Source organism: Leuresthes tenuis, unplaced genomic scaffold, assembly GCF_036924035.1.
Source record: "Leuresthes tenuis unplaced genomic scaffold, fLeuTen1.0.hap1 SCAF_16, whole genome shotgun sequence".
NCBI classification, from domain to species: Eukaryota; Metazoa; Chordata; class Actinopteri; order Atheriniformes; family Atherinopsidae; genus Leuresthes; species Leuresthes tenuis.
This window is the reverse complement of record NW_027325370.1, coordinates 8,244,912-8,269,721: the sequence shown is the minus strand read 5'-3', so window position 1 is coordinate 8,269,721 and position 24,810 is coordinate 8,244,912. Positions and strand designations below refer to the sequence as shown.

The 24,810-nt window shown below is 41.0% G+C and overlaps 1 protein-coding gene across 1 annotated transcript; it reads left to right on the top strand.

Annotated features, from left to right (window-relative positions):
• Positions 1 to 3,962: 3,962 nt before the first annotated feature.
• Positions 3,963 to 19,772, top strand: fignl2 (fidgetin like 2). The gene is made up of 3 exons (XM_072367551.1): positions 3,963 to 4,079; positions 5,469 to 5,609; positions 15,218 to 19,772. Exons 2-3 carry the CDS (start codon positions 5,585 to 5,587, stop codon positions 17,263 to 17,265), a joined length of 2,073 nt encoding a protein of 690 aa, XP_072223652.1. The 5' UTR covers positions 3,963 to 4,079; positions 5,469 to 5,584; the 3' UTR covers positions 17,266 to 19,772.
• The last annotated feature ends 5,038 nt before the right edge of the window (positions 19,773 to 24,810 follow it).

The following is a 24,810-nucleotide window of genomic DNA, read 5'->3' as shown; positions in this document are numbered from 1 at the left end:
TACTGTGAATCTAATCAACAAACATTTTACAAAAGGGCTACAATCAATCCTTTTCTTGTTTGTGTTTCATTATCATCCTCAGTGTCACAGAAACATGGTTAAATTATTTTAGTAATAAGAACAGTAAAAACATAACTTGAAATGCCAAACCAGTTCTTAGGTTAAGCATGTCTATTACTGCAACACTACTGTTGTATATTTGTGTTGTTATTTGTGTCTGATGGATTCTGGAAATCAACATTTCAGTCATTTGTGATGGATTCAAATATTTCAGATGGCTTTTAAATGTCAGTTAAGGATGAGAAAATACAAATTTAAACACATTTCTCCTCCATAATAGTCCAGGAAAACTACTTTAATTTCTGGAGTTTACCTGCACTTTTTGAGTTTGTGTTTCAAACAGCACTATGTGAGCTGGCACTCCTAATCGCCCCATGGAGTTATTGTTTGTTTTTTTTTAAAAACAAAAGATTATTGAGACTCTTCTGCAATACACCGCAGCCCCAAATCTATAATGGGAATAGGACGAGGATTGGCATTGTCTGGCAGGCAAAGACCTTCTCCTTCTAACATGAAAAGCTCAAACAGTTTAGAAGGTAAAAATATTGTTAACAAAGTAAACTTGTGTATTTCATTCTTTGCTGCATTACTGATAGATTTTTTGTTATAATCAGATATTTTACGAAAATACAAAATTGTTTGTTTTATTTTTGAAGATAGGTGCATTACTAAAGCTTCTTCACAAATACTGTTAGACTGGAGAGAAAAAAACTGTTGCACTGAAGTCAATCTCAGGGGGTTTTTTTCACCAAAAAGGTTCCAGTGCTGGCTCAGAGTCACTGCCTAACTTAGAAGCAGTTCCTTCTGTTTCAAATACCAAAGCTCTGGCTCCAGCCCCACTGACACCAAATCTTTGGTGGGCCAGAGACAATTCTGGGGGCAGGATGTGAGGTTATGAAGACCAACCAGACCAAGTAAAATGTTGTCATCACAATGTTTAGAACCCAGAGCAAGCATAATGTTTAGTCTGTTTAATAATAAAAAAGAACATTACAAAACAGAGCTTCATCGTGGAAGTGAAGCCAAGGCACCAGTAGAAGAACAAGTGTATCAAACAGTGAGGCACAATAGTGATTGGACATTAACTCACGTCTTGCCTGGAGGGCTTTTCACCTGACAGGCACGCACAGTGGTCTGTAAAGCATCAGCGCAAAATTAATTGCAAAACCAAAAACCCGCGGTCCATAAGGGTGTATTGTCCCGTGCATAGCGGACCGAACGGTTCAATATTTTACCAAGTAACGTTGCATCCGTAGTTCATACAGTAGTGCAGGAGTGCGCCGGGGAAAAGGTGAGGCTGATTAAGACATTTCACACTTTACCACGGGGTTATTAACATTTGCACACAGAGAACATCAGGGGGCTTGTTAGAGAGATCTTAAGCTGTAGTTTAACCATCAAAAAACAGCAAGAAACCAACTTTACTAACCGACTAGTAATGACGCTGTGAAGACGGGATAGAAATTGGCGCCGCAAATTCTCAATGCAAGTCACGGGGAATAATATTAGGACAATTACACGAATAAAGTTACTCGCCAAGAAGCCACCCATCACGCACAGTGCCACCTTGTAGTCTGTTCCCAACAGTGCTGTTACTCAGAATGTATGAATCATGCGTTGAACCAGGGCACCTTGCAACAATGTTGGTTTATTGCATTTGCTTATCACATATGATTTGTACATTGATCAATGAATGTTTCCTGTTCACATACAAATTCATCATGTGATGGCGCTTTTATAGCAACGTGTGTGCAGTCGACAGCTCCGATTACAATGGGAAAACCGGCTCTCGTTTCAAATTGCGCTTTAATGATGGCCTATATGTTCAACTGCATCATATGGGAATTTGATATACCTGCTGAGATGCAGATAATTCCCACACGGCTGGCATGGCTCGGCTCAGGGTCGACTAGCACAGTCCCAATCGGTTGGCCAGCTCCCTCTGGAGCTTCAACGCCGGTCGCAGCGCTGCGCACAGTTCCAGGAGAATTGCCCTCAAAACGGCTGACGAGCCAGTTACCATCATTTACCAGCAAATCCTCTCTGTCCCGGAACACACACTTTGTTCGAATTGTACCATTTTCAATGTCTTCTAATACCGCTAAAGCAGCCATTGTTTTTAATAGTATGCATGGCACCACTTTGCGCATGCTTTTAAATCCACTCGTGTAACTGAAGACACATGGGTGTGTTAATTGTTCAATGTAAATTTTTCAGTGTTAATTGTTCATGTGTCTCAGATGTGCACATTACTCAGTCTGAGGACAAATTGTGTTCACATTTATTTATTAAAACAGTTTCCCAATATCATCTCTAAGTTTCACCAAAGAATAAGGGTGTAGGAGCTGTAGAAAAGTGTGTATGCCAGCGCTGAAGTTGGCGTGAGGCACCGCACATTTCCACGGTCATTTCCTCATGACACAGCTGATAGTTGAAACGGGAAAAAGTGCGTGCACCACTTTTTTTGTGCGTACGCACCCTTTGTACATAAAGGCCGTGGTGTTTATAGATCCCGTCTGAAACAGCAAGTATAAATACTGTTTACAATGCCATTCATAAATACAGATCTGCATTGCAAAACACATTCACAAACATCAACAGTTGTTCTAAACAGCTTCTATAAACTAGACTGATTATATTAATAAATCATTTTGCTGAGGAAAAATTAGAACAATGGCGATCTGTGAAGATAAACTGTTATCTTCTGAAGATAATCACTTCCGAATGATAGATGGGGGTTCTCACATGCACTAGAAAAGACGTTTAAAGTGTTGTAATGATGTGGCTCTGTGGCAACTCTCAAACTGTGTTCAAACCAGTTCTTAGCAGGTTCTTTATAGAGCTATCTTAGTTCAAAACACAAACGCAGCCAAACTGGTCAAAAAATGACCAGCAATTCAGTTAGCATCCACACCTAAAGTCCACTGTGGCCAGAGAAGTTGTCTAAAATCCCAGTGGGGACATGCATATAGCTTATTATTAGTTATAAAGAAATGTTTGTTCACTGTCATGATAGTCAGAATCTTTGCCATTGATTTCTGAGATATGTCATGAAGGTGTTTTTGATACAAACATGCAACAAACAAAACATAACCTAACTAAAGCACCTGCCAAACATCATTCAAAATAAACGATAGATGGGTCTGTTCAAACTTCTGATCAATATCATAGACAGTGTAAAAAAAGGTATGACAGCCAACAGATCAGGGCTTTGTGAGGACAGGACATGTGGGTTGTGATTGAGGTGCTGTTAATACCTAAAATATGACTGGCTGCTCGCTAAACCACATGGTCCTGTTTTGGATTTTTTATCGTGTCTCCTGAAGAAGATGTGAAGTTGTGAGTGTGGCATCTTGGAATTTTTGCAAGGCATCTTTAATGGAGCTGGTCTGACTGTTATGGGACAGGTAGTGTGACATTTTTGAGGGTAATTAAGTGCCATTGCTTTCAAATTTGTAACAAGTTAGTAATTGATTATTTAATCAAGTGACTCAATCGACTGTTTCAGTCAGCCAAAGAAGAAATAAGAGATTGCTCTCAAAGGCTTGTCACCACAATTTGTCCAATGTTTATCTTTCTCAATCCTTCCAGGCTAAACCAAACTTATAGTGGCCATTTTCCTCCAAACAAAAACTCTCTGTCCACTGTCCCCTGAGTCCAGGCTTCAGAATAAGGGTGCCTTCTTCTCCTCTCCGTCAGAGGAGGATTGGTCTGTTCCCCACCCTCCCTGCTGCCCTCCCCTTATTCTCTCTCCTTCTTCCTACTTAAATACTTTTAGCATAAAGACAGAGAAGGAGGGGAGGGAGAGGGGGATGGGAGATCAATGGGGGAGGGGAGCTGAGCACTCACTCTGTTGTCACTGGTCAGAGAGAGAGAGAGAGAGAGAGAGGGAGGGAGGGAGAGAACGGAGTTGTGTCCCATATGTGGAAAAAAGCATAGCAGTGCACACACGATCTGCTCTGCTCCAGGGATTATCTTAGTGCTTTCAGATCTAATGGAGGACATGCAGGCATGAATAGGTAAGGCCGCTTGTCTTCTCTGCACTAAGTGTTGATCTGCTGTCATGGCCCGCTGTTCTCCCTGCTGTTTGACTTGGCTATGCTGAAGTTGAAGGAGGACCGTAACTGAGCGTGTTGAAGCAGCTCTCCTCTTTGGCCACTGACCATGAGACATTTCCCCAAGCAATCCAAATCTTCCAGTTCCGCTCTCTCCTTCCAGAGCACTGTTTGTTTTAAGTGGAGACTGTGGTTTTTTTGTGTGTAGCATAGATTGTTAGTTTGGGCTAAGTGTTAAAAGTTGACTATCAGGTAGATTAGATGAGACTGCAACTAGAGTCAGTGTTGTATGTGCAGCTTGTTAGTGTCCAGAGACAGCCGTGTGGTCATTGCATAATGTCTCCTCCATGTGAATGGTGCATGGGTGAATGTATATTGGTATATGGGTTGTTGTTTTAAGCATGCAGAGTCTGTGTTACCATAACAATAATGCTTCATTAAGTAAAATGCTAGTGTTTGAAAGTTGATAAACATAATATTGCACAAAACTTCTAATAAATGAGTGCATATTCATGAAAATATTTATATGTGTATGTGCCTAAAAATGTCCTTATGGATTTTGAAGACTGAGGGACAGTTTAAAAATTTTTTACCCCACCATATTTTCTTTGTAAACAATACAGATTAAAATAAATTAAAAAGTGGTTTATATTTAAAATACTAATGATTATTAAAAATAAGATAGTTACTTCATATCAGAAGTAAACAATAGAAACTGGAAAATTAAACTGCTTTTAATATGTGCATGATTAAAATTGGACAAGAATAGACCAGTAAAAGTAAAGTAAGGTATTTTACATTTAAAGTAATATTTTTATGTGTTTTTTAAAATATGTGAATTCAATTAGGTATACAAAGGAATTGCAGATCAGTTATTTGTTTAGATAGCTTATAAAACGGGAAAATCTGTGTACAGGTAACTTTTATTTTCTCTGCATTTTGCAAATAAGGCTCCGAAAGTATTTGGTGTCTTAAGAATGCAGTCTTTATTGCCCCAGTGCACCGAGCAATGGTATGCATGGGTCTTTTTGTGAGGCAGATTTAGAAAGCCTCCTTTAGAGGCTGGACACAGCTTCACAATCAGCTTAATGCCTGCCTGTAATGAATGCCATCATGTGCCTGAATTTGGCAGACTGTGTGTGAGTGTGAATTCTGTTTTTGTCACACTGATAGGGCTCTCAGGTTGGGCCGTAATTCTATCACACTCTGGTTAAGTTCTGCTCTGTGTGTTTGAACGTGTTTGTGCTGTGTGAGCTTGCCTGAAAGGGCTGGTTGACATGTTAGTGTTTGTCCAAACATTGTGCAGCAGCCAGCAACTGCCTTAACTCTTTATATTTTTCTCTCCTCTCTCAGGGCTGTTCTGTTGTCAGTGCAAACTCATACCAGTGATGGACTACAGCCGGACCGGCGCTAACCATAGCTGGCATTCATGAAACAGCATTCCTCCTTACTGAGACCAGCTCCACAGAATGCTGAGTCCTATTGTCCCCTATAGTGAGTAGTGCACTCTTCTTTCCCTCTATCCTACACACCAAAGAGCCTCACTTGACTTAGTTGGACTTTGCCTGAATCAATGAGCCTTCACTTCAAAAACAAGCAGAGGTGGACAATGTTATGTAGTTTGCAAACAGAATGAAAGATGTACCAGTAACTATAAAATTAGCCTTAATGCAGAAACTTGACTTTTTCCCTGACGCGTGCTGTGGAAATGCTAAACCCAGGCGGTGGCCCTGTCTAAATGTTTCATCAGCAGGCAGTAGATACAAAAGCGGGACAGATGAGGAACATGGGAGGTTGGAAATCGATGGTTTAAACTGCAGAAACCTCTCAGCTCTGCAAGTGTCATTTTACCAGTACAGAGGCACAGGACTTATCTACCTCACATGCTGCCTCCTGCTCTCCCTCCCTTTTCTCTGTTTCTCTCTACAATCCCAACCTAATAACTGACGTGTCCAGTGTTGGCCTCCCCCCGTGCACCCTCCCACCAGGTTTCATTGGGAGTCCCGTGCTCTGACTCTCCAAAACAGCATTGTTTGTCGGCCAGCATGGGGCTGCCTCTGTGGCCTCAGACTCAAGAGCCCCTTTCTCCTGGCTCTTTAACTCACCTCAAAGAAGCATTATTGGCATGACAGTTACAAGAAAAGAGGGAGAAATCAAACAGAGAGGTTCATTTAGAAAGAATTACCTCAAAACTGATATTAGAAACTTCTGATTGTTCCATTTGGATTTGAAAATTAGTTGCAGCAGCAGTGTAGGCAAGCGTGTGGGTGTGTCAAATCTAACAGCTTAATTTAAGCATCATGAGCAGATGTGTGACAGTTACTTTTACTGTTTATTTGCTTTTTGTAAATTTTGTCCTTGAAAGAGCTAATTAAGAAATCAACCTCCAGTTGTGTTATGAAATATGTCCTCTCACAAGGGGTTAAGTTAATCTAATTCTAGTTCTCCCACAATTGTTTACCAGTTAAATTGTGGTTATAATGTTAAAATTATTATTTTCAAATTATTAATTGGCGAGAGCATGCATGCTTGTGCTGTTTCCAACCAAGTTCTGTTTAAATGGTTGTTCCATCAGTTCCCTGTTCCCTGCTGGTCCATGCTGACCAAATACACTGAATGCCGCTGGAGTGCACAGCCCGTCTAAGAATGTCACAAACTGATGGTGGGATAGTTAGCATGCCTTCAGAGAAGGCACACTGCTGGTTCTTAATAGAAATCTTTCAGAGCACTTCACTGTAAACATAGACCCATGTGACAGGTTTGTATTATTTATTTTTTTTATCAGAACTTGCTGTGCTGGTTTTCTCTATTCAGCAACTTGATGTTTTTCATGTTTAGCATAGCTCTGTTCTGCAGGGTATCAACAGTGTTGAAATCGTGTCAGCACAGCCTGCTAGTGTGTGTTTGTAGACGGAGGGATCGTATGAGCACACACAGCAGTGTTAGGTAGTCATGCTGTTTACTCTCAGACCAGTGACACACAAACTCTCCCCTGTGCTTGCTGGTGACACTGCAGCTCACTGTCTTTTAGTTAAAGTCTGTAGTCATGATTCTGCTTAGTGAAATCTAACTATGACAGACTTTGCGTATGTGCTGGACATGCGAAGACTCTCACCTCCATGTTGGAATCCCATTTGTGGGAATTGCTGCTTCCTTGGCTACTTCTGACTCCCCTAGCAGGTCTTTAAGTTGTTGTGTGTAGTTGAGTCTTTCTGTATAAATGCCTACATTGTGTCACATGGTTAAGACAAGTACACACAACAAATTTTTGTATTTCTTTCCAATCAGGAATATTTCAATGTTTTTAGTCTCAATGATCTAGATCCCAAGAGTGGGTGTCTCACTCTTCCTTGGCGTGTCCAGCCTGGGTCTTAGGCTTCGGCCCCAAAGCTGGGGTGAACAGCTATGGCTGGACCTGAGAAGAAACCTGAGAGAGATTCCAGGGGCCATGGATACTCCTGGAGGGATTTGGTGCAAAGAATCTGTAATCTGCACTTCAAACACACTCTTAAATCAGTCCCAGGCCGCCAACCCAGGAGTGCCCTAACTCTTGTTGGTGGGGGCCCCCGCTGGTGTAGCGATACCTTTTCTTTTAAAACAACACACATACACACTCAAAGAATGACTACACACAAGAGTCCAGATCTGGCAGTTTTTATAGCTCTCCTCTGACTGACCCCTCTCCTTTCTCTCCCTGGCTCTGTTTTTATGTTTTGTGTGAGTGTCTTTGTAAGTGACTTGGCCAAGTCATGGAGCAGTTTGTATAGAGAAAAAGAAGTAGATCTCATCCTGGCCCCTGAAGGAGCAGGCTGGAGAGCGGTGCCAGCGTCTATTCCCATTGTAGGCAGAGTGGTATGAGTGGTGCAGTGGAGGGCCCTGTGAGGTCCTTGAGTAAACACACAGCCTGCTAAAGTGTGTGTGAATAAGAGCTAGGATCATTAGTGTGGGTGTGAATAGGTTCTAATTAGCCTGTGTGTGTGTGTGTGCGTGTATGATTGCATGTGTCTACAAGAAAAGAAGGGTTAGGGACCCAGGCCCCAGTGTGTCCATGGGCCCAGTGCTCTGTCTCTCAAAGGGTTTATCAGCTCATTAAGAAGGCCTCTGCTCCCATTAAGGGTCCAATTAAGAAGCTGGGTGGTGAGGCTTATTTGGATGACAACACTTCACTGGATTCCTGAGGCAGCAGAATTCTGAGCTTGACAATGTAGTGCGTTTTTCATCCAAAGCTAATTAGTAAATGACTGCACTTGAGAAATACTATAATGACTTTAGGTGTTTGTAGTGTGGTGATCGTGCTGTAAAATGCACCGGCAGAGAGGAATGTTTGGCTGTTGAATATATTGAGCTTTCTCTAATTTGTGCTTGTACTAACAGAAAAGAACAAATCCCAGAGGTGTCCATGCGCTAAGAGCATTAGCTACAAGCACAGAGGGGCTGGGGTCTTTGGACAGAAAAGGAGGGAATGCAACATGCTCACTGAGAATGAGGGAAATAAGGGTAGTGTAAAAGCAGAAGAGCACAGATAGAAGGAGATTGGACAAAAAGGGTAGAGCCAGGGAGTGAGAGAGTGGTTGTATGAGACAGATGGACGAGGCGATTGGTCATCACAGAGCTTTAGGACAGCTGTTCTTTGATATATTAGTGGACACAATGACCTAAAGCCAGCCTGCAGTCACAGAAAATAGGGACCCTGTTTTTCTTGAAGGGAAGGGATGGGGGGTGGGGGGTTGGACGGGCTTTTGCCATTTGTGGACGTGCGTTTGCAGGCACGGGGGATGGGGAGTTGTTTCTAAAATTACGAGCATGAAATGACGCATCCAGCAATTATTCCCAAGGCTTTCTAGTTTTAGAGAGTGCTGAGAAAAGTGCTGTAAAATGAGCACACTCTCAGATGAGACTTTGCCTTTTGCTGCACTATCATTAGCAATTCTAAACACGTTTGTCAATTAATCAATGTTTAACAAATGCCATCAAGTAGTTTGGCTTCTCTTCCTCTCCATCCACTCTGCAAAACAACAAGATGTAATAATACTGACCATTTGTCTGCTGCTGATAAATAGTTGAATAGAAGTTTGTTTTCATTATTTATTTTCAAAACGCAATAAAATTTTGTCCTTTTCTTTTAATAAAACAATATTAGCATCGCACACTAACAAAAACTCTTCCGACAGCTGGCCTGGGACATTCCCAGAGGAAGATGAAAGAAAAAATGGAGTAAGTCAAACTGTCATTCTGATACATGGAGCAGAGATAGCTCTTTCCGCAGAAAGACAAAAGTACAGAGAGAGGGAGAGGAAGAGAGACACATAGAGAAAGGACATCCCTCAATGCCACTGCAGGAGATTGGCTTGCTCCTCCTGGGACTGGACTAGCGATGCGTTTTTGAAAAGAGCTGCGTCTGCTCGTGCACTGGGCAGCAGGTGTGAAAACTCCAGCCCAGAGCTCCTGCACTCTTCTGTTATTACATCTTTTTAAGGCCATGAAAGAGAGAGCAGATGAGCCAGAGGGACCGAGAGGCAGAGTGGGAGTGTGGGATTGTGTTTCTTTTGAGTGATAGGAGGCCCCTGACTGACACATAGATTTATAATAATTTTTCTCAATCAATGCTCCATTATGTATGGCTGATATATGATGATCCCTGTTGTTTAGTTTGCACATTGCCACTCTGCACAGTTACATGCACAATTGAGTTGAGCTATAGTTACAACTTGAGCTGGCCATCTAAGTGGACCATTGTCCTTATTCTATACACGGACATGAATTGGATCGTGATTGAGTTATTTTCTGACGTATTACAGATGCTGCCACACTGTGCCCTAAGTTTTGCTGTGGAAGATCATTGTTCATAAAATTATATCTGAATTCACTGCATCTCTTCATTTCATGAATGTTGATTTAGTCAGTTGATACTGTGGGTGTACAGATTTTATTAGAGTAGGAGGGCTATCTTGAAATGCTTTAAGTGACTATATATTGATATATAATCCCAATGAGCTGATTTTTTACATATTTAGCCATTAGTCAGGCAAAATTACAGAAAAAATGTGAATGGGAGCAGCTTTCTTGGGAATTTGGATGTACTGATAAACACTTGATTTACACAAGCTTTATTCTTTTTACAAAAAGACGTAAAAAGAAAAAAAAGGGAACTTACAGTGATTGGATCTCAAACTACGTTATAAAGTTTATGTGTTAGTGTAGTTTTGAGAGGCTCGATATTGTACGAATTTGGTCAGATCATTGTGTATTTGCATTTTAAAAGTAATTTTTGTTTGGACTAACACACACTGATTACTTTTTCTAGTGCCCTTTTTTAGGCAGTTGGCCAGGCCCCCCCAACCACACACACACACACATAATACAGGCTGTTCAGCATCAGTAAAAAATGATAAAAGATAAAAATGTAGATGGTAATTCCATATTTTGTTGTATGAATATTATAAAACATAAATAATCCACAATCTATTTGGGGAAATTTAAAGTCAATTGCCAGTATCTTCAGGTAGAAATGGTACAAGTATTTCAAATCAAGGTGAGCGAACGTCCCAAAACAATTTTCTACTGTCTTCACAGGACATGCCGTAAAAGCAGACCAGCCTTTCAGATTGGTACTTTTACGACTGGCTGATAGTGTGCGGCAGCATACAGCCCCGAAAGAATGTCCTGTTTGATATTAGTGTCATAAATCACAGTGAACTTGAGAAGAAAAGGTACTTAAGGGCTTTTAAATAACAAATCAAGATCAACATAAATAAATTCTGATTTGCTTCTTGCTCTGTGTTTTATACTATGATCGTTTACAAAAATGTAGTCTTTCCAGTCTTTTTAAAATATCTTTGTCTAAAATGAACAGTCATTTTGGAAGATTCCTAAAGAAAGAGATAGTTTGCTCTACATATTCATGACCATCAAGCTGGAATTTCATCTGATAAATCAGTTTGTGCTTGCTGAATACATAATGACTGATGCAGTCATCACAGCATCAACTTTGTGATTTATCAGTCTGCAATATTTAAATGCATTTCGTCCAACTTCTAACCGCCATTCCTGTGTTGGTATGCGTTGTGCTATAGCTGCAACACTTCCAAACATTTTTCTTATAAGTAGCTGTTTCTGAGATGTCTAAAGACATTTTTTTTGTGTAAAGAATTTTGTTAAATGTTTGTGTTGACATTCTTTGCTACATACATTAATTCATTGTTGAATTACCAAAATTACCCTTTTATTGATTTGGACATTTGCACAAAATATGAATTATGTGACTTTCAAAATGTTTTTCAAAATTTGGCAGCAATTTCAAACCATCTGTCTTTGTGTTAGTCATTTTGCAAACTGCTTGTGTTGTGTTAGGCCTTGACTAGAGAACATTTTTGAAAGATTTTTAGTAATAAAGGCATGTTGCTCTACCAGATCTGGGCTTCTGTGTGGAGGTGTATAATAGAGTGGAGGTGGTGGTAGTTTTTAAAAAAAATTTTTATCGTTGGATGGGGGCGGAGCTAAACCATGAATAGAGCCTGATTGGATTGATCCACGGTGCTCTTGTTTACAAGCGACCCCTTCACAATCATCACAGTTTAATAGCACATTGTCCCATAAGGCTCGTTGCATCCGTATTCGTTTTATTCCTCGGGGCAGGGAAAACAAAGGTGCTGGGAAGGGAATAGGGGAAAGCAACCTCAGGGGAGCTGTGAAACGGCACTGGAGCCCTCCATCTCAGGGCTTTCTGCCAAAATAACGTTTCACTTCACCCACTATATAATATTTTTTTTATTGGAAACCACAACAGTCAAGGCTAATACCAGTCTTTATGGGCCAAAAGCTACTTTTGTTTCATCCAATCAAAGGAGATTATGTGACTTTGTAGGTAGGAGATCTGACCATGTGAAGGCAGAATTCACAATCACCTTTGAGCCATAAGTGGACTAAATTTAAATTTCAGGCCTCTTTGATGTAAAGCTGTGAAGAGAGCCACACCACTGTCTTCATCACGCACTCCTACAATAGGATGCAGCTCACACAGGTCCCTCAATAAATCCCAGGCTGACACAAAAGCTGTCAGTGGACTGCTACTGAATAGATTAATAAGATTTCCATAATTAGACAGGCCCCTGACAATAGGTTCCTTTTGGCTTTGTCTCAGGGCCAACTGGATTGTCCGATCCACGCACGTCTGCTGGATGGTCTTCCACTACAATAGCCGCACAGACAGTAAGGCGGTCAGCAGAAGAACATCTGTCTCTCCTGGGGCCAAGAACATACACACACACACACACACACACATATATAAAGAAAGAGTGGGAAGTTTCATGTGCATACACAGAAGGTTCTTATCAACCTCTTTGCAGCCAAGTAAGACCATCAGTCAACAAAGGAGCAATCGCTTCACATTTATATGTGTATGCTTATAATTGCCTTGCATTTCTGTTCGCAATAAACGCAACAATGCATCAGAAAAATTATAAAAGATGAAATATTTTTACACTGGAGCTAGACTATATAGAGCAATTTATCTTGCTAATAGAAATAAAAGTTTCCAAAATGATTGAATTACCTGAATTTTAATGTCCTTCTACCTTCTTAATATATGTTTTTAATCTATAATCCTCCTCTAGAATCAGTGAGAGCTGATGAGATTGTGACATGAAAGAAAAACGTCACAGAACTAGAGATGAAAAATGTTCTATGACGTAAGAAAATGTGCAACTGGATTACAAAATTTACAAATTGTGTTTATTTTAGCATTTTCATTTCTTGTTTCTTTTTGTGTTTCTGTCAATGAGCAATAAGCAAATATTGAAGTTGCTCTAATGATTTTACTTCTATCCACAGCGTACCCACAATGTCCTGATTTCCTACTTCTAATCTTAGCTTTCTTCTCATCCCTCCAGTGAATTAATCTACACGATGGATCTGATTTAGGAAAATGTGTAGATTAGAGCTTGCTTAGTTTATTTCAGAGTGTTACTAAAAACCACAATCCAGCTGAATGCAGGATCTAATTGCATGGGAAGGGCTAAACTGTGCTGCATCACTGCTGTTTTCATCATAAGTAACTGCAACCCTATCTCTCATTTAATTCTGTGAACATACACAGAATGAATCAGAGTATAACACACTTTTTAAAAAAGGCTTATAGTTCTAGATTTAACAGAGAATTGTTTTTTCAGGTATGGGCAGCTGGTCATTACACTGGTCAGGGGGGTAGTGTACCACTCTGTGTTACCGCTACTTTGATGATGGAGTGGACAGCAGTTAGCCCGCCTCACTGAGTCCTCTAATATCTGCTCCAGTCCGCTTAGGAAGGACGGAGTGCCTGCTGTCCACTCTTTGCCTCCCTCCCTCCATCCCTGTCGTCTTCCATCCCTCCCTCCCTGCTGCAGGTTTTATGAGCTCCCCTGGGCTCTCATCCATCTCTGTCACACACAGGCCCCATTATTGGGGCAGCTCACAAACTGGTTGGGCTGCAGATGGGAAGGGCCTGCAGGACATATATGGTTTCTGCAACCTGGACAAAGACCTGCATGTCAGGCCACAAAAAGTATGTGGTCATCTGGGTGTGGACGAGCCAATGTCTTGCGCATATTTGTAAAAAAACAAAACAACAAATGACTATGGTGTGAGAATGTCACAGTTAGCTGCAATGGGTGTGTGACTGTGTGGGATGGCTGAAGCTTAGGGAAGTACTTGAACTGGTTTGGCCATTGGGAAGTTAAGGCAGTGCATTTGAATATGAAGGACATGATAATCCAATGGCCATCTGGTCTGCTGGTCTCATCTGACTGAATAAACAACGGGCGTAATCTGAAAACACACATGTAGAGGTTTGGAAAGAAAGAGGCTAAAGTTTAGGAATAAGCTTTGGAGTAAGAGGAGCAGCAGAATCTTTGGCTGTGGATATTGAGATTTGATTTTAAATGGCAATAAGAATCCTGGCTCCACACACACAGACAGCCATGAATAATGAATCATCAGGCGTCTGCTAAAGGAAAGGCAAAGTGCAGCAATGACGGCTTTTCCCATATTCCTTTTTACCTCTCTGTTTCTGGCAGGAGTAGCCCTTACCTCGGGGTAAATCGTGACAGTTCAATAATACCAAGCTATGTGTGGAATGTCAAGCTAATGCCTCAGCAAGAGGCAGCGCTTCATGAAATAGATGACTCTATATTATAGTAATATAGAAATATTGACACATGCATTATACATTTGAACAAAGGTCTTTCAACTACTCATTGTATGTGTGTGAAAATAAAACCTTTGAATGAGGGAACAAAGAGATTTATGGAACTTTTTTTTCTTTTTTTTTGGCTGCCTTCTCTCCTGTTAAGTCAGTGATGATCAATCAGACCTCGACTGGTGCTGAAGTCAGCCAGAGGAACAGACATTCCACTTTCCCAATGTTCCATAGGAGACTGTGCTGATGAATAGCACACTATGCTGCACTTCCAATTGCCCCAACCTCCCTCTCTTTCTTTCTCACTCACTCTCTCCACAACACTGTCGACACATGTACACACACACACACACACACACACACACACACACACACTCTTTTGCCTCTCCCTCCTATTTCCAGCAAGCCATTGGGCCGATGAAGCTCTGGTGTACGGTGGGTGGGTGGATAGGTAGGTGGTAGGTGGAGGTTCAGAGCACAGAGAGCAGGCATTCAGAGCAACATGCACAGGGAGATAACAATAGCTCCTCTGGGAGATCTGCAGATGCTACTAGTAGAGGGACTAGCAGTATCGTTACGCCAACATAATGTGGGAAACTACCAAACAAAACACATACATTCCACTGATCTGCTTTCATACTCTCTCTATTATGTATCCTTTCTCTGCCTCCCTCCACCTCTTCTTCACCTTCTTTTCTCTCTTTGGGAAATTTGACCTTCTTCTCTTGCCATGCTTGAAAAAAAGATTCCTTTCCAAACACAAGAAATTGTGTTTGATAAAAAATGTATAAAAAAATCTTATGAACATAAAGGATTTGTTAACTGCTAAGACATACAACTCAGTCTTCGCTACTGCACCATTAATATCATATTTAATGACATAACTGAGTTCATAATAAAAGTTATTTTCCCTGTGTGTTTCTATTGTCAGGCCTGTTAAAGATGCACTGGAACCCAGAGCATGCCCAGTCCCTCAGCCAGTGGCCTGAGCAGCACCTGGATGTCTCCTCCACCACCTCCTCTCCAGCACACAAGTCAGAATTCTACTCTGGCCGCAGTCGTGGCTCCTACAACTACGCCTGGGCCAATGATGACATTTCTGCTCTCACAGCCTCCAACCTGTTGAAGCGCTATGCTGAGAAGTATGCTGGTGTGCTGGACTCACCATACGATCGGAATCCTACTGTTGGCACCTACCCAGAACCAGGAACATTTGGAGGCCTTAATGGCCAGAAGACAGAGCTGGAACCCTGGCCACTGACGCACAGCACTGATGCCTCCTATCCCTTGGCTCCACCTGGAGGCCATGACAGCATTTCAGGCTCCAAGACTGCAGGCACATCAACAGGCCCTCCAGGGGTTAGCAGCGTGTCAGTAGTGAACAGTAACCTCTCAGACTCTGGGTATAGCGGCAGCAGCTCTTGCAGTGGTTCCAGCGAGTACCCCTCTAGTTACAATGGCACCTATCTTTCCTCAGGGTTCTGTCCACAACCCAGTGCAGCACTTCCCCCAGTCTCAATCCACACTCTCCAGTCTACCCCAACTCTGGTCCCCAGCTACAGCCCTACTACGCCTGTCTATAACTATCCTCCTAGCACATACCCTCCCCAGACCAGCCTTGCTCCCAGCTACAATCACCCCTCTGCCACTTACCTCCCCTCAGGTCTACCAGCCCCTACCCCTGTTCCGTCTCGGCCCACAGTGGTAGGAGGCAGCTACAGTTACCACAGCACCAGTCTTGGGACATCTGAATCTGCAGGGACATTGAAAAGAAAAGCATTTGAGATGAGTGTAGAGGAAGATGACAGTGGAGACAGGTCTCGATACAGAAAATATAGCTATGACCCCTTGAAAACTGGAGGAAACTCTCCCTACACTGTAAATGACAAAACAGAGTGCCGGGTAAATGGCTTCAGCAGCTCAGGCAGTGCAGACCCTCATACTTTCAAGTCCAGCAAGCCTTCCTCCCAGCCCCTGGTGTCTCCTCAGTTTGGGGCAGGAGGAGAGTACAGCCCTCCACCAGGCATGACGGGGGAGAATGGGGTGGCAGAGCAGGGTTTCACCCAGCAGCAGCAGCAGCACCACTCTCAGGCACTCAAACGACCTCCATTATGCACCCCAACTGTTGAGACGATGAAGAGCCCAGACCCCCGACTGCTGGAGCTTGTCAATGAGGAGTTACTGGACTGCATCCCAGCACTGGGCTGGAGTGAACTGGTAGGGCTCACCCATGTCAAGGCTGCTCTGGAGGAGGACTTGCTGTGGCCCGTGTTGAGGCCCAGTCCAGTGGTTCGGCCACCAAGAACCGTCCTTCTGTTTGGCCCCAGGGGAGGGGGTAAGACGACACTGACTCGTTCGTTGGCCTCACAGTTGGGGGCTTCCTTTTACCGTGTGAGTGGAGCCATGCTAGCCTCTAAAGGAAAGCTTGAGGCTGAGCACATTCTTGGTTCCCTGCTGCAGGTGGCATTGGCACGGCAACCCTCTGTGGTGCTGCTTAGTCAGGTGGAGGCCATGGAAGAGGAGGGGTTGAAGCAAATACTGCTAAGTACCCTGGAAAAAGCCCAGGTGGGGACCACGGGTCTAGTGATTCTTGTATGTGCTACTGGAAGGCCTGATCTACTGCAAGATGCGGTACATCGAAGCTTTGCCAAGAGATATCATGTTGGCCTGCCAGATGTGGGTATGCGTCGACAGGTGCTGTTGCAAGCACTGACGCCCCAAGGCTGCAGTCTGAGTGAGAGGGAGCTGAGCACTGTGCTGCAGCGCACGGAGGGCTTCTCTGTGTGGGAGCTTCTGCAGCTCAGCCAGCAGGCACTCTCTTCAGCATCCTCCCCATCTGGAGCCATGCATGGCCTCACCACATCTCCCAAACCCCCAAACTTTACAGACTTTGAGAATGCCTTCTGCAAGGTGCGGCCACACACAACTGCAAAAGAACTGGACACTTGTATAGAGTGGAGCAAGATGTATAGCCACTGAAAAGGCAGCCAGTCACTGTACATGGACTGCACTATGACCCTCTCTGTGCTTTGACATAGAAAGCCTTGGGAATGTTTTGCTGTTGTTCGTTTTAATTACAGATTATGCAGCCAAAAGAGCCAGAGAAGCTCAACAATAGGGGAGCGCTGACAAAGTTTTTTCACTGGCATAAGCATACCATGGTGTGCTGTATTTTTTGCTTGGAATACACGCAATATTTTATGTTTCCCAAAGAAAAGAAAGGTGAATAGGCCTTGTTGAGTTAGATGGTTTAGTAGTGGTTTGGTCAATGGGAAAATCAGATAACTATTTGGATATTCTCCGAGATCCTGATTAGCCTTGGTCTAGGACAAAATCAATTATTTGTTGCTAGGTGACGTGGTTCAAGATTATGGATAATCGGGCATTTGGAAAATTCCCCCACTGGCTGCTTCTCTCAGGATCCTATTTATTTCCAGTCCACTTCCATGTTATCGTAACATTGATTTAAGTCATTGGATTGTCACTAACCATTGATTGAAAAGGGCTTGGGATCAGAAATACTTCAGCAAATTTTGACCAAAAACTTGTCAAACCCAATACATAATCAAAAACGTACAGTTAAAATTCTCAAAATTGAATGCTTCTCTTAATATTCTTGATAGCTTCCTACCAAATCATGACACAGCAGCTAATCCTTACTATTTTAAGATGCATTATATTCAAACCGGCGCCTGGAGTTGAATTGTAAGTGTAAGTGAAAACTTTTTTTTACTCTCAGCTTGTTTGGTTGCGGAACGTCTTCTCACACATCCTTATTTAATACACCAATGGCACTGTGCTCCCACTTAACTTGATAGTAACTTATAACCTGCTTTAATATTCACATTCCACATCAATTGCAGTTTTCCTGAGAATCTCACGTACTGATCACCATGTGCACATCCAGCTTCTCCCACAGCATGTCTGTTTCCCTATTACACTTACTCCTTTTGTTTTCATAGTATGTAGTCTTGTTTGAAATGCTCAGGAAGAATTTCTTTACCTCAGATATATGAATAAAGAATGTATGTAATCATAGGGTCTTAGAAAAAATTGGCGCGGATCGAGATAGAGGAACAAGGAGAAACCAGACAGTCTTGTAATACCCACTGCAGCTGGGCCTGTACCTCGGGAGAGAAACTTGAATATGCTACAAAGAGTAACATTGAATGTAATTCAGGTATTTCAAAGGATATTTGATGCCATAAATCCATGTATTATTACATATGAATATATAAATACATTTTTTCTGTTCTATTACCCTTTATTTTTATTGTAGTTTATGGTGAAGTGATGATTGTCTTCAATGCGATGTAGAATACAGAAAAAAAATCCTCTTTTGTTGGACAAACTGCTTGCAAATCATGTGTTAATTAGTGTTTACATATCCGGTATATGCATGTCTACTCTCTATAGTTTTACTGGTGCAAAATTCCATCTAAAAATGTAAATATAATGCACTCACAGTGTACATTTGAGCACAAAATACTATACAAAATGATGACAACACAGGTGCAAAAAAGGTTTAAACATGTTGTTACATGCGACTTCTAACATATCCCAGAGTCTTATCATGCACAGCTAATGTATACATATGGTGGATGAAGCCCACATGTAGACAATCCAAGAATATCTTTCTATTTGCAGCAGTTCCTCATTTCTGATTTAACAAGCTGGAAAAACCCAGTCACTGCTCTGCAGGCAAAGAGATTGCATGTTTTACTGTTGCCATGGTTCTAAGGAGGTATACACAAGATGATGTAATATTTCAGACCATTCTTTCCTCCCTCTGTCTCCCTGTTCCTCCCACCCTCATCATTCTTTTCCTTTTTCTCTCTCCCCAATGCAATCTCATTAGACTGGATTGCCCACTGGTCACAAGCTTCAGTGACCATGTGGCGTTGTATCTTCTCTCCTCTTGCCACCCCCCTGATACCAATTCCTTTGGAATGAAAGTGGGCTGATTGATGTCCAGCAATCCTATATCGCAGTGCAACCTTACCTCGCCAGCTGGTTGCTTCAGTCATGCCATACAGCCAGATCAATCAGAGTGACCCCCGCTGTGCATAGTGATCACTGTTTCAGAAACTGGAAACAAATTTACAAATTACAGAACAGCCCATGCCTCAAGTGGCGCAATTCAGATAATGCCAGCAATTATTCATGTGTAATTGCAGAAATCAAATAATAATGGCAACTTTGAGCTATAACATTTTGATTCCTATTAACATCTCTTCTACTCACAGTTTGTCCAACAAAACAAGTTCTTATTTTGTGCGTTTTGATCTGCTATCGCAGTAACTTTGTTCTTGGTTATTGTACATTTTCTGTAACCATTTCTACCTCATTTTGGCGGCATATTGTACATGAAAGTATTTATTTCATGTCTTTTTGATGTCTGTTTTAAAAATGATAATGTTCTTGAACTGTAATAGTCTACCTCAGAAAAGACTGTATTTTAAGAGAAGAGTATCACACAATATTAAACAGAATTTGTCAATATTGCATTGCGACTGTTTCTTTACTCCCTGTCCACCTCTGATTTAGGTTGTCAGTTCCAGAGTACAGAAATTAGGGTGGAGTCTCTGCATTTGTAATTTAATTCCATTATGGTCAGCATTAGTCCTTAAACTGATCTTATAACTTGTCATATGTGAACTCATCAGATTACATTATTAGGTTTTTGTTTTATTTTAGCATCAGCTTGGACTGGCTTCACACAGTCAACAGAGGAAATCAGTCTGAAATGGAAACAAGTGCATTTTTCTAGGGTTCAGGTATGTTGCTGTTAAACTTAAAAAACTCTTTTTATTGCAGTTGTTGAGGCTGAACTTGTGTGCAATGAAGATAAAAACAAAGGTAAAGAATACTGTAGGGTTTTGTGCATCTGTGTGCAAATAATCTTGCTGGCTTACGTGTACATGTGTATCCCTGTGTGTTTAGTAGCTTTCAGACTAGCAACAGAAGCAGTGCTCACACACCCCTGAGGCTGCAAGCCCAGCACCAGAGCACAAAGGTCCTTCATCCCTGTCACTGTCTGTAAACAACAGCTTGTCCCAGCGGTCTTCCCAGTGCTATTTCTGGCCTTTCCTCACATCTTTCAAAGAACCAAAACTAACTGAGAATTGTAAAGTAAATCTGAGTGATGAAGAACTGAAAGTTTACTTGACGCACGAAACATGATCCATCGCTTCCTGGTTGTAGAAGGCATAGTTCAAAACATCTGTGACTGAATCCTGGCAGAGAAGCAGTGCAGCTAGCGTTAATGACAAGAGTAATTAATTGTCTAATAATGATGCATAGCTCTGTTGTAAGCACAACCTTGTGCAGCAGTTGCCCTTCATCCTCTGGTGAAGGATAATCGCTTCTGCAGCTGTTTAAAAATTATTTCCTATCTTTTGCTGTCACCAACTAAATAACAGAATCAGCGGAAGAATGGACAACATGGCAATGCAACATTAGACTGTAACTGAAGATATATTATCTCTAGATTATGGTTACAAGAGTTACATTTCTTTAAAATAGTCACATGTTTATCAACTAGCAACTCTCACAAATAGAGTTGATAAGGCTTTCACTTCCATAAAATGATGAGATTGTTTTAGAGGAAGTTTTTGTGATGATCACTTCAAACAATGACAATGTTCCAAAAGTGACTGCTCTCGTCTATATTCTAATTTCTGAGAGTCAATTTCCATTCAGTAACTGACAGAAAACCTCTTTGTCGTTTTTGTTCTAAAGTGAGTCCTGTCCTCCAGGAAGTCAATCATTTTCTTCTCTCTGTTGATTGGATGTAATTAGGTGAGCAGAGTTTGTAATTGGATAATAAAAGATGCTAATGAGTTGCTGTCCTATTTTTTCATACTGTGGTGCTGAATAGCAGGACAAGACTCAGCCACACCACCCAAGCTTTGGTAACAAAGGAAATTTCTCAAAAATAGAATAATATGTATGTTGAAATAACTGTGGCTGTTTAGCTGGGTTTAGAGAGTTTATTGTTATAAAGAATTAAATGGTGCTGTGACAGCTTTTATTTAACCTGATTACTTCAAAACATGTCATTTTCGCTTCCCATAAGGTTAACTTAAGGTTGCTCACTAGGTTAAAACACATGACTGATAAATATTGACAGTATGCTCTCTGATGAAAAGTGAGTGCTTCTTTCAGAGGATTTGACAAAAAAAGAAAAAGAAACTTGAAAGTTATTTATGGTAACAACCTTCATAAAGAAAAAGGTCACTCTCTGAATCTCATTTCACAACGACACAACCCTCTCTACCTTTAGCCTTCCATTGTGTGGGCCTTGATACTGACAAGGTTGACATCAGAGGAGAGCTCTGACACTGGGTGAGTTAGGACTGCCAGCTGTTAGCAATCAAGTCTATTTTGAAGTCAGGGACACACAGACCCCCAGGGCCAAAGTAGCAACTAGCCCAGCCCCTCACCCTCCCCTAACTCAGCCTACAACCTCCAAGCCCCCCTGCTCCCATAGATAGCCGGCACATCTGTATTGGTTCCAGATGCTGGAAGTCTTTGGTGAGGGTTCCTTACCTAGGAGCACCCCAAAAATGGTGACAGACCCATACAAAAGTGTAGTGATGCAGCAAGAACAATTATATCAATACAGATCAAGAATATGTCCCAGTGCCAAACCTGCAACCGATAGACAGCTGAAATAAATAAATAAAAAGATAAATTGGTACTGGAGTTCTACGCAGACATCAGATTTCTTTAATAAGAAGTTATACATATTCTTCTCAAACTCTTGTCCTTGATAAAGGAAAAGCCAATTATTGTGATAGAGAAAGCCACACCACTTATCTGGCTTTAAGAATGAGTTCAGTTTTAATCAGTATTAAATATTGTCTCACAAATATTGACACGAATCTGTACTGTCCGATATGTATGGCTGCATCAAGCTTGCAACATTTAGCCGTAAAGAAGAGAGCAGGTCATTCTAAATAGAGATTGTGAAAATTATTCATAGTATAGATTCCAGCTTCATGCCAGTTAAATAAGCTTATATAAGATATGCGTGAAGAAAAAAACAACACAATGGAAACTGCTTGGAATGCTTGAGAGGAAATTATCAAACCTTTGCAGCTGCATTGTTTCTGCACCAGTCCATCAAAACTCTCAGGAAATTGGATCTGACAGGTGGAATGTCCTTGTAGAATGCCTTGGTCTGCCCCTTCTCACATAACTTAAATGTGATCACAAAAAAAATAAATAGTAAACAGAGCCACGGGAGAATAAACAGTTAAATTCTCAGGGTAATTAAAACTTGTTACTGGCAAGCAGCAGCAGATACATTTGCTGACACATAAAATGTTAGCAAGAAATTCCCTTCTAAAGTTAAATGTTTTTTCAAGTTGGTAGCCTGTAGATTATAATGTGGTGTTGCTATGAGGGCATCTAATTTCAAACAGACTCCTGAACATGTTGAAGGCAGACAGGTTTCACGCAGGTCTGTACTTCCCTCCTGTGGCCAGTCTAAGAAATGGCGAAGCAACAAATTATAACGCCACCATATGTTAGTACGTCTTCCAGTGCACACGAGTCTTGAAGTGTATTAAGTATCAAGAATGAAACTGGGTGTGATATATTTAAATAGCTTCAGAATAGGCCGAGCATATGACATATTCAACACATCAGTGAACCTTGGTGGCTGCTTTTGGAAAAACACTGAAAAGTTACAGTCATCAGTATTCTATAGGAATACCAGCGAAAATGTGTGTACATGTGAATTTATATAGTACGCAGCAGCATGTCATGAAAAGTTATTCTTCACATGCATACGATGTAGCAGTGAGCATTTTATGGGAGGAAGACCAAACATATCAGGAGTATTTTTTGTGACTGTTATCGACTTATCTGGTGTTACGGGCAAATGATTTGAACATTTATCTGAATACAGCTCACAGGCCAAAAAAATGTTTTCCACATGCAGTAACCAAATGCTAACTTTCTGAAATATCTGCACTCTTTAGTTGTTCAAATAAAAAGTAATTTGATAACCAGTATGAATGCCAACTTTTCAGAAGGATTAAGACTCATAGAAACACGCATATACAAATCTGTATAGTTGATGCAGTATACTTAACATACCACATGAAAGCTATAATTGTCTTTGATTGAGGATGCACCAGATTGACAAAACTGTCTGATAAATATTTTAAGTAGAGTTATAAAATTGTATGGTAAACATAAAATGTTGCAAAATGTAAATATACATTGTGATTTTCATATATACCATTATGTTTACAAAGAGTACAAACTTATAAAATAATATAATTTCTACATACATTTTTCAAGCTGTTTAAGTACTAATTATGCATTTTAGGCATAGTGTCAATGATCTAAAACCAGTTCTACCTGACTGCTGGTGATAAAAAGCAAGTGTTAGCATGTATCCATCAAATCTCCGACCAAATATTTGGATAACCCCACATGAGTAGCTGTGGGAGGAACTATCACAAAAAATTGTATCAGTTTGCTTCATGTTACACTCTTAACTACAAGTGTCATGTGTTTTTTTTGTCTATGGTTTTCGGGTGAGTTCTTTGAGCTTGTTTGGTGTTTATTTTTTGGATTTGTATCTTGCTTCCATCAAGTTTCTGATTCTGGTAAAGTCAAAGTCTAGCTTTTCTTATGCTCCTTGTGTTTATTCAGTATTTGCTTTAGTTCTAGTCCAAAATTAGGTAATCAACCTCAGTGCGTCTTTTGATCTTCTCATCCAATTAGTTTGTATAGTGTGTATATATTCTTATCTCTCTTGTAGTTTGTCAGTGTGTTCACCTCACTGTGTTCTCCTGCTGTACCGCCAATTATATTGTTTCCTGTCAGTCTAAATTTTTATTTAGGCTTCAGTTATTTCTTCCTGAAATTTGCCTCAAATGGGAATTGCCACTTCCTTGAACCCCATTGCCTTCAACAGCTTTCAGAGCTTGCATTAATAGACTTCTGAGATGGGATATTTACTTATTTAATACATCATGAACTGTGGCGTATACTTATATATTATATTATATATACTTGGGTGCATTTTAATGGAGCACAGTTGAAACATTTGTCACAGTGGAGAGGTGGAGATAAAACACAATTGCACTAAAGCTAAAAGGCAAAAGTAATAAATTCAATAACCCCATATTTAGCTGCTACGATAACTTCAACCTGTTGTCTGTATGAAATAAAACCAGCGTCACAGAGAGTTAAAACTGCATAATCTGACTCCTGTGAGTCTCTGTTAGAAGTCCCACTTAGAGACACTGTATCTTATAGATATGATATCGTGTGTTTTACTGGAAGTTAGGCCATGTGGTAAAATGACTCAACATTACTCCGCCTACGACTCTTTCTGTGGAAGTCAACCAAGCCCAGGACTCAGTTGTAGTTTCGGTGTATAAATGCATTTCACACTTATGCCATGTTATGTTCTGTTATACTTTCAAACAGCGTCTTCACTGTACTGACAATATAGTTGTACGCCACATACCAAATATCACAACTTATACGGTAAGAAAA